General features: G+C 40.3%; 1 protein-coding gene across 1 annotated transcript in view; it reads right to left on the bottom strand.

The window, feature by feature from the left end:
- Positions 1 to 3,376: 3,376 nt before the first annotated feature.
- LOC102892800 (methyltransferase-like protein 7A) overlaps positions 3,377 to 11,232 on the bottom strand; it is an 8,133-nt gene continuing 277 nt past the window's right edge. Inside the window, 4 exon segments of the mRNA XM_025045396.1 lie at positions 3,377 to 4,528; positions 4,531 to 4,643; positions 10,810 to 10,912; positions 10,915 to 11,232. The exon segment at positions 10,915 to 11,232 is cut by the window's right edge and continues 277 nt beyond it. Coding sequence (XP_024901164.1) covers positions 4,389 to 4,528; positions 4,531 to 4,643; positions 10,810 to 10,912; positions 10,915 to 11,232 — 674 coding nt within the window. The 3' untranslated portion in view covers positions 3,377 to 4,388.

Below are 11,232 nucleotides of genomic sequence, written 5' to 3'. Positions count from 1 at the left end.
AAGACACAGAGAGAGGGAGAGAGAGAGAGAGAGAGAGAGAGAGAGAGAGAGAGAGAGAGAGAGAGAGAGAGAGAGAGAGAGATCACTCACTGAGCACTTGGTGTGGACCATCCCTTATTGGGAACTGGGAAGAAATAGATAAAAAAGTGTGACATGAGGTTGACTTTGCATGGTTCTTGACTTGCAGCGGCTCACAGTTGTGCAGAGGAGATCTGCTTCAATAAACATTTATTACTTTTCCATTCTTGGAATTTGCAGAACTATATCAGGGAAAACATAAAACCATTAAAGTATGCAAAAAATGAAGCAACAGCTTTGCTGAGTGGAAAAAACCAAATCTCATAAACCCTTAGTGACTAGCCCTTGGAACACCAGCTTCTAGGGCAGCCCGTTCCTTACTTCATTCCTGCAGGGGACACAACATTGGGGAAATGGCATAGAGGTCCTAGGACAAGAGAGTTTGGTGGCTTTTTATGGATTAAATACACATTTATGTACCAACAATATGACAGTGCCAGAAATCAAAGGCCGTCCTCTCTTCCCTCTCTCTCTTTCCTTCTCTTTCCTGAGCTCCTCCTTCTTTGAGCCTTAGGGCCCAATGGGTAGGCTTGGTGCTAGTGGGGTATGGAAAGAGTCCTGGTTTTCTTCTCCTCTTATCCCAAGCTCTGGAGTCCATGAGGTTCCGACATCCTCCTAAGTGCTCAGTGCTGAGGTTCCTTGTGGCCCAAGCTGCCATTCCAGCCTTCCCTGGCCCAGCCTCTGTCTGAAACCCTGGACAGAGAACTGTTTGCCCAGCCCACACCTGGCAGTCTGTCCCCGAATGTCAGGATAAACAGGTTTGGCTGACCGGACTGGCTGTAGCCTTTATTTTTAGTGAGATAAAAAGTCAGAGATTTTCGCTACAACTGAAATAAACTTTTTGGACTTGTTTTCTTATGAATTGTTTCTAACATATGGAAAGGTGGCAAGAATCGCATAAAGGAATTTTTTTCCCCTGAACCATTTGAGAGTAAGTTGCTGACCTGATGTCCCCTTCCCTTAAATACTTCAATGTGTATTTCCTACAAACAAGGACATTCTCTCTCACTTAACCACATTATAGTCATCAAAATTAGGAGATTAATATTGATATGTGACTGCTATCTATCTAATCCTCAGACCCCATTCAAATTTTTCCAGTTGTCTCAATGTCCTTTTTAATAAAAGGATCCAGTTCAGAATCCTGTGCTATTGCATTTGGTTATGTTTTCTTAGTCTCCTGTAGTCTGGAACCATTCCTCAGTCTTTATTTTCATAACCATGACAGTTTTGAGGACGATAAGCCAGTTATTTTGCAGTATGTCCCTCAATTTGGGTTTCTTCATGATTAGATTTAGGTTACGCATTTTGGCAGGAATACCACAGAGGTGATCCTGTGTCTTCCTACTGCATCCTATCAGGCAGTGTATGATTTCAATTTGTCCCATCACTGGTGATGTTAACTTTGATGACTTAAGATGGCGTCTGCCAGGTGTCTCCACTGGAAGTTACTTTTTTCCTCTTTGTGATGAAAATGAGCTTTGTGGAGAGATATTTCGAGACCGTGTAAGTATCCAAATGCTCATCAAACTTCTCTCACTAGTTCTAGCATCGCTGTTTCTTGGCTCAATTATTGCTATGACGGTTGCCAAATTCATTGTTACTTCTACATTTATTAGTTGGCATCTTCCGTATGGGAAAACCCTCTTTCTTTTCTCTACAGTTATTTATATTATATAGACTCAGGGATTCCTATTTTATTCATTATTTATTTTGATGCTTGGCTTGTCCCAGCTTTGGCTAGTGGGACTCCCTTCAAGCTGGCTTCAGGGTCAAATTGATACATCCCTCCATTCTTTAAGTGCTTCCTACCTTTCTGGAAACGAGACGGTCCTAGCTCATCATGTGATCTCTCTGTCTCAGCCCTGCAATTAGACATTTCTTCAAGGAAAGCTAGTTTCTTTTAGTGGAGAATGATATTTAGAAACCAAAATCTTAGTAGTAGGTATGCTCATAGCTTTTGAAATGTTGCCAGTGATTTTCCAACTTTTAAGCCAGGAGCAGAATGTTGCCTTCAAGCTTTAACATTCTAGATGGGTGACTCTAAAATCTGTTCAGGTATTGAGCAACATAGAAAAAAATGAGAATTTTAATGGCAATACATACTATATTTATTGAGTAAACATTAATATTTTATAGACTCAGATATCATCAGTGGATAGAGGTACTATATATACATATATGTGCACATGTATATGTATGCACACACAATTTAAATCTGTGTAATCTATTCTTCTATCTTGAAGACCATGAGTTTATACTTATACCTTCAACACCAATCCCCACACCACACAGTTCATTCTAGTTTCCTTCTCCATCATCCCGGTGTGTATAACCAATCTCCTCTGCAGTCACTTCCCCCAACGCAGATGCACTCTTCTGTGCTGGGACAAGCAACCCCCATCCTTCACGGTGCCCTGGCATGGATGCCTGCTTTCCTTGCCTCCATCTAATAGTTTTGGGACTGAATTATGCATGAAGGAAGGCCAGCAGGTAAACAGGCAACATTTTGAACTTTTTACTGACCAATAAATCATAACTTTTCCTGATCTTTGGGAGGTTTTGCTCAAAAGTTGTGCTTAAAAATGGTACCTGTTTTGCCATTATTAAAGTACCAAACTACGTAATTAATATTTGAATAACAGAGAAAGAGAAAAGTTACCTGTAATTTTAACACTTGAATACAACCTTCGTTTAGTATTTAAGTGTATTTCCTTTTAGTTTTCCCCCGGTGCATCTGTTTCCTTTTAAATATAATTATAGCTTGAATGTTACTATACCTTTCCAACCTGCCAATTACTTGAGGCAACAATAAAAACATCCATTACTTATGAAATACCTAGTATGTGCCAAGCTCTGTATAGGATGTTTTCTCTTTCTAATTTAATCCTTAACATAATATTGCAAAGTAGGTATTTTCCTGATGTTAGAGATGAAAAAACTGAAGCTCAGAGAGGCTATCCCAAGTTGCAGTAATAGTAAGTGGTAGAGCTAGAACTGGAACCTGCATAGCTCTGACTCCAAAGTCTGTTTGGCTATCCAACTCCAAGTATTTTTCCTATAATACAACACTATTCCCATAACTCTGATTTTAAGTGCAGGTGCATTATATAACTTACTCAACCACTCCTCTATTGTGGGATATGTAAGCTGCTCTGTCATAACTCTGATTTTAAGTGCAGGTGCATTATATAGCTTACTCAACCACTCCTCTATTGTGGGATATGTAGGCTGCGCGCTCTCTCTCTCTCTCTCTCTCTCTCTCTTTCTCACTGTATAAACAATGCCATGATGAACATCTTCACGGATATGGTTTTTCACTAATTGTTTTCCAAAGGGTTGAGTTAATTTGAATGCCACACTCAAATGACATTGGCATCTTATTTTTACAAAAAAGTATTTTGATTTAATTAACATATATTTGAATACAAGTTCTATATGCATGACTAATCTGGTTGTTTTATGGGCTGTGCTGATGAGGCCTTCACTGAAAAGCTGAGGGATGATGTGGGGGCAAATGCCAAGACAAAGGATTGGTTTAGTCAGCTCAGGAAAAATGTGACCTCGGGCAGATGGGATTCCCAGTTGTTGGGTGTGATAGTTAAATTATTGTGTCTTTGCTCCACACCCTCACTTACATATTCCGTTTTGTGGCATGGAGTAGGACTGGGCTTTGCCAGCCGGCTCCATTAGGATCTGACAGTAGGGGGTGCCAGGGGGAGTCTGCAAGGTATTTTCTTTCTGTGGGCTTCCTTTCCACTCGCTGTGCTGGTGAGATTTTGCCTCAGCAGTGTGTTTTGACTCTGGCAGCAGCAGTGCCTTCCTGTAGCAGCAGCTGAATCCAGCTGGCAGTCTTCTCAACACTTGGAGAACAGCTTCATTGTGCCCTTCTATTCAGGCATCCTCCCAGTGCCAGCCAGCTCATGCCCCCTCCTCAGAGGCCTAGGTCCCAGTGGCACAGGGCCCTGCTGTGAGCTCAGAGACACCAGCACCGTCTGCCCTAGCAGCGCCTCCTCCTTGGAGGTCTGCGTTTCAGAGCCCCTCCTCTCAGTTTCTAAGTTTTCATAGTCTAACTCTTTCCTTTGTCCCCTCAGCCCCAGTTACAGCAGCTACTTGGTCAGTTCTGTGACCTCTTAGGGTTCTCTTTTTACCCTTTCAATTTCCCAGTTAAGAATTCTATACCTACTTAACAATTCTTTACATTGAATCCTCTCTGTGCAAATACCTGGTGTGACTATCGTCTCCTTATTGGAACCTGACTGACAAAGAGCAGGCCTTGAGCCCCTGAGATACAGATGCCCTTGTAGTACCTACATGTTTTCTTTTGAGCTCAGTGTACACAGAGACATGAGGAAGTTACAGCTCCCTGGGCAGCAGGCCTGTGGGAGCTGCAAAGCTGGCTGAAAGAAAGCAGCCTCCTCCAGAGCATTCTGGTTTTCTCTTGTCAGGTCTCAAATAGGAAGTGTCTAGCTGGGCTGAAGAGTTGTTGACTGAGGACATTCCAGCTAGAATGTTTGGCAGCTGTATGTTCCAGGAAGTCAAGGGCATCTCCTGGAGACAGGAATCTGTTTAAAATAGCCCGTCTTCATAAATTCACGCAACTATTTTGTCCATCTGATGCATTAAATTGCCACAGAACAACTTTCATTTCGACTCTATTCGGCAAATATTAGCGAGTATCCAATGAAGGTCAGATGCTGTGTTAGACAGTGGGGATATGGAGATAGAGTCACTAGTCCTTACCCTATAAGATCCCACTGCCTCCTTGGAGGAGAAACCCGGGTAAAGAAATACGTGACGACTTCCAGTTAAGTATGGCAGATCGAACACACATATTTAAATCTGCTTCCTCCGAGACCCACTAAAACGGCCATAAAATTTATTTATTCATTTATTTACATACAAACACAGCTCATTGGTTGTTTTGAAAACAAGAATTGGTTTCGACATGATCGATATATTACGGAACAATTCGAGTACAGCGTGCACTTCACTTTTGCTTATGTGCAATTTTGTCTGTGAGGAACATGGGCAAAAACCGCACCCGTCTAACTGAGCCACGTAAGACTACACAAAATGCACATAATTCAAACATCTACCAGCTGCCTCAGCTCACTACCCGCATCCATTCGCTTCTGGTGTTGCAACTTTCTGTGGTATTTCAGGTAACCACCCTTCCTGCCACTTCACAATAACTCAAAAGTTACAACCTTTCCAATGCCCACATCCACAAGCATATCCACAAGCATACTATGTCTTTTTCTTTTCCAGGTAAAATACCTTATTTATTATAGTTGTTATGTATTTCTTAACCCTGTAATAATATGTGTAAAACTGTGCTACTGTTTTTATGTTCCTATCTGTTGTTGTTGTTTTTTTTTAATGTGTCACTGATAGAGTTTTGAGTATTATGTTCCTAACCCCACTTTCCCCCAGGTAAGCCCTGTGGTTTTGTTGCATGGTTTTGCATAGTGTGGCGATTTTCAGGAATGTGTATGTTATGTTATAGAAGAACTGACTGTACATAAGATAAAGAAAACAGCAAGGGAGATGATTGCTGAATGCTTTTGGAAGCTAACAAGAAAGTAAAACAAGTTGTAACTGTGAGAGAATAGAAAATACACCTATTGGTCTCTGCCCCTGGTACGTAACATAGAACTCCTAAAACCCTTGCAAAGTTCTAAATGATGAGTACTAGGACAATCTCATGTTCTAATATGTTTTTGTCCCTGTCCCTGACACTGGGCTCCTAAAACCCTTGTACATTTCTAAGTGATAACAGCACTAGAACCATCTTTTGTTCTATTAAGGCAAATCTAGGTGGGCTCCTGGACGGGGGCTGGTTACCAGAAGACCAAGTCATGATTGGAAGCTTGGCATTTTCAGCCCCACCCTCCACCCTTCAGAGAGAGGAGAGAGGCTGGAAATGGAGTTAATAATTGATTATGCATGAGGAAGCCTCCATAAAATTCCAATAGTGTAGGGTTCAGAGAGCTTCCAGGTTGGTGAACACATCCACATACCAGTAGGGTGACATACCCCAGCTTCATGGGGACAGAAGCTCATGCATTCAGGACCCTACCAATCTCACCCTATGTATCTCTTTATCTGGCTGTTCATATGTATCTTTATCATACATATCCTTTAATAAACTTATAAACATAAGTAAGTGTTTCCCTGAATTCCGTGAGTCACTCTAGTAAATTGATAGAACCCAAGAAGGGGATTGTGAGAAACTCGGATTTAAAACCAAGTGGTCAGAAGCACAGGTGACAACCTGGACTAGTAATTGGCATGTGTAGCTGGAGGTGAAGGGAGCAGTCTTGTGGGACTAAGCCCTTAACCTGTGGGATCTGACGCTACCTCTAGGTAGACAGTGTCAGAATTGAGTTAAATTATAGGACAACCAGCTGGTGTTGCAGAATTGCTTGATGGAGAAAACCTCAACACATTTGGTGACCAGAGTGTCAGAAGTAAAATGTTCCATGTGAGTAGTAAAAGAGATATACAGGAGGAAACCTGTGGGTTTTTTAATACACTAACTTAGACCCAAGAAAGTTGATCTTAATCCCATTATAGAAAGAAGGGAGCTACACAGAGAGAGGTTCAGAAATCTGGAAGGGATTCTCTTGCTGTCCATTGTTGAATAATAATTCTTGTATGTGTAGAGTGACACTCCATGGGGATAGGCAAAGAATGACTAGCAGTTGTAAGCTGAACAATTTTCAGAACTCATTCAAGTTACGACCAGTCAGAGAGGAGAATCTTTAATGGATATCTGAGCATTCAGCAGAGACCCCAGAAGGGCCATGCCCTAGTGAAAGGGCTAAATTAGTCCAGAATAAAGACTACTCTAGACTTACTGTAACAGAGTTTAATACTGGAGGCCTTATGTTACCTAATTCCAAGATTTAGTATAAAGCTACAGTAACCAAGACAGTATAATATCAGCAAAAGATAGACATGTAGATCAATGGAACAGAATAGAACCTCGAGTAAGAACTACACATCTATGGTCAATTGATATTTGACAAAGGTGAAAAGGCAATTCCATGAAGAAAGAATAGTCTTTTCAACGAATGGTCCTGGAAGGACTGGGCATTCATTAAAAAAATCTTAATGCATTACGCAAAATTAACTGGAAATGAATCATAAACCTTAACATAAAAATTTAACACTATATCACTTCTAGAAGAGAACGTAAGAGAAAATCTTTACAATCTTGGGGTAGAGGGAGATTCATTTGATAAAACACAAAAATCGTGACACATTAAAGAAAACATTAGATAAACTGAATTTCATCAAAATAAAACATTTTGCTTTTCAAAAGACAGAATGTAAAGGCAAGCCATGCTGGGAGAAAATATTCATATATTTGACAATGGACTTGAATGCAGAATATACTGTATATACATTGCAGTTTCTTATAAAGTTAAACATAGACTTACTATATAACCCAGCAATTCTATTTCTAGGCATTTATTTGAGAAATGAAAATATATGTTTATAAAAATATGTGTATTAGTGTTCATATTAACTGTATTTATAATAGCCAAAAATTGGAAACAACTTAAATGTCCATAAAAGGTAAACATTGTGCTACATCCATATAATAGAATGTTGCTGGGTTATAAAAAAAACAAAAATTGATACCTGAAAAAACATGGATGAATCTAAAAAAATTATGTTAAATAAAAGAAACCGGACACTGAAGAGTATTTATTGTATAATTTTATTTACATTAAACTTTAGAAAAAACAAATTTATTCTATAGTGTCAGAAAATGGGTATTTGTCTGGGGCCTAGGGTTGTGGGGATTGATTGTAAAGAGGCACAAGGGATTCTTTTGTGGGTAATGGGTATGTTCTATATCTTTACTTTGGTGGTGGCTACATGAGTGTATACATTTATCAAAATAGATCCAACTGTATACTTAAAATGGGTGCATTTGATCATATGCAAATTGTACTTCAATGAAGTTGATTTTTTAAAAACCTAGAAAATTGGTTGCAGTCTATATAATGAGCCATCGTAACTTTGAACACCTTCTCCCATTCAAAATGGCCAGATACTGTCCCTCCCCACCTCAGCAGAAGATTCGAGGTTTATTCTCTGGAGATGGTCAAATAGAGGGTCTTTGTAACAAGGCACAGTAGGGCATTTTACCTTGCTGAAAAGATGGGGATTAAGAGAAAGTTTAGTACTTAAATGCTGAGAACCCCAGCCCTCTTCTCTCATTTGTTTACAGAATACTAGAAAAGCCAGGCTTATAGATCCCAGGGAGAGATTTGGAAGATTTTTCTGACCAGCTGCAAAGGAAAGACCCAAAACATCAACAATGGGATTTCACCATGTGAACAGCTCAGCTAGCCCAAGTTATAGTGAGTCCAGTGTTGACATACCTCATCTAAGTTCATGGAGCTCCCAACCAGCTTTTAGTGCTACTTCTGGAAATGTGAGTATCCATCCATGGCTGTTATCTGAGAAGAGTTTCCAACATTAGAACTGGAGCTCAGTCAATAAACAGGAAAAAACATCTGGAGGAAGCAGAGACTAAGTAGAAGGACAGAAATTTTGAAAGAAAAAATCTCCCTCTTATTAATATTTTCAAAAAGGAAAAGAAAATATTTCAAAGAAATAATCCCAGAAAAATTTCCAGAACTGAAGGACATGAGTTTGCAGATGGAAATGACCCATTAAATACTCAATAGATCTCATCAAGTCATTTCACAGGAGACAGAGAAGATTCTACAAACTTATAGAGAAGAGAAAAAAGTTTTCATATAAAGAATCTAAAGTTAGAATGGTTTCAGGTAGCTAGAAGACAATGGATACCTTTAAAATTTCGAGGGAAAACATTTTCCAACTCAGAATTCTACAGCTGTGCAAACTATGAATTAGTTTTGAGAATAAAGAATATTCGGACGTGCATTTTCTAAACACATTTACATCACCTTTCTCAGAAAGCTACCACAAGATATGCTTTACTTAAAATTAGGGGTAAACTAAGAAAGAGGAAAAGATAGAATGAATGTAAGAAGCACGGAATCCAGTGCAAAAGAGAAAAGAAGGGAGTTCCTTGGAGGATGGTAAAGGGAGATCCCAAGATGAAAGCAATGCAGCAGGTCTAGGGAGCACACAGTCCGGATGGGAACCTGGGAGAAAGCCTGTGAAAAAATGACTTCCGGTGATGAAATGAATAGACTATTTAACATGCTTGACCATACTGAGAGGTTAAGACAAATGAGGGAGAGTGCGAGGTCCTTTAGGGATCTACATCTATATGTCTATATGTAGATATATAGACAATTATTAAATCTGGAAAAACCAAAAGTAAGGAAGTATATTGCATGGTTCAAAAAGTAAGTGAAGTATATACTACATGGCTCAGCAGTGAATAGCAATTCACTGCTGAATTAATTAAATTAATTAAAAAAGAAATAATTCTATTAAGAGGAAGGGAGATGGGAAATGTGGTGGCCATGGGGTGGTAAGAAGTAAATTCTCACTTTCCAGAGTGGGAAGTCAATATGTAGAAGTCAACATCTAAACAAAAAAAGTGAATTAGTAGCAGTATAAACATCCTATTTGTATAATGTATATAAACTTTAAAAATAAAGGTTAAAACTTGAATTTTGGGGAGCCTTTGGGGAGTAGGAGTTGCGTGTAGCTGAGACCTGCTATTTTTCATCACGAGCTTGTGGTTTGCCTCCTAAACCATGCATATGTATAACTTAGATAAAATTCTTATCTATCTGTCTGTCCGTCCTTCCATCTGTCTATCCATCCATTCGTCTATATCTAGGGCCTATTGGGAAAATGGTGGCTGAAGTGGAGAAGAGTGACTCTTCTTCTCATTGTTCTGCTGGGATATTCAATTAATAGGATAAAAAGCTAATAAGCTAATGAGGGTGGGTGGGAAAGTTTGGTGTTTTGCTGGAGTGCAGAGCACACACTTCTTAGAACCTGGAGGGAGTTCTCAAAAGCCTGGAGGAAGCGTATGTTGAGCAGAACCAAGACCCCCTGAGGCACCTAAGCAGGTAGATCCACTACCTCAGGACAAGGAAAGGATTCAGCCATGGCCACTCTGCAAAAAGACTGGAGAGAAGTCTCAGAAACCTACTGACAAAGGCTGCTTCAAGGAAGATCCACTCTGTTTGCCTGAGCTGGGAGAAAATTGTCCTTATCTGCTCACAAAGAACCTAGAGGCTCTCCCCATTCTTCAGACACGAGGGTCCTGCCTACCTGCCCATTTGCTGCCAGCCTGAAGGAAGGACACAAATTTGGACAATCAGAACAGTGCCTACTACTGAGAAAAATTTAATGGAACAAATGAGATAGAACTTAAAAACAATTTTCAACAACAAAAATATTTCTATGGGGATTCAGCAACACATTGCTAAGTCATAATCTGGGAATTAAGAAGTTAAGGCACCTAAATTTTAGTTCTGTCTCTACTACTTTTGTGAGCTACATGCCTTTGTGCAAGTCATCTAATCAATCTCTCTGAGACTGATTTCTCACTCCAGAAATACTGTATTGGTGTACTTAGTCCACATTCTCTAAATATTTGTTTTATGAATAATGCATAAAGGAATGATTGATGTGATTTGCCTAAGGTCACCCTTAGTGAGAGCTATGCCTGAAGTCCACAGGTATCCAGCTTAGCACACAATGAAGATGGGTCTCTCCCACCTCCCTTTCCCCCACTCCCAGCTCATCAGCTTCCGCACTCTGCACACCTCCCGGAGGATTTGCTCCTGGTTCTCCACAGAGCACAGGACCAGGGTGCAGACCAGGGTGCAGACGTCTATGGAGCCATCGGCCACCTGGTCATGTTCTCTCTAGCAGCCACCACAAAGTGCTCAAACTGCAGGTATTGGTTCTTGGCTACACTCTTGATCAAGAACTTCTCAAAGTTGGGGTTGGGGTCAATACAGGTCACCCTGCATCCAGGTGGATAGAACTTGAAGTTGGTTCCGGTGCCACAGCCCACCTCCAGCAGGGACAGCTTTCCGGAGGGGCCCTCAAACTCCTGTAGGTTGCTGAAGAGCTCCCCATTCTTGCTTGCCATCTATTCATTGTATGTCACACCGAACCTCACTAAGAAGTAAGGGAACCATTTTTTGCATGTCCAGTTCCACGCACATGAAG

This window comes from Pteropus alecto, unplaced genomic scaffold, assembly GCF_000325575.1.
Source record: "Pteropus alecto unplaced genomic scaffold, ASM32557v1 scaffold220, whole genome shotgun sequence".
NCBI classification, from domain to species: domain Eukaryota; kingdom Metazoa; phylum Chordata; class Mammalia; order Chiroptera; family Pteropodidae; genus Pteropus; species Pteropus alecto.
This window is presented reverse-complemented; position numbering and strand designations above follow the sequence as displayed.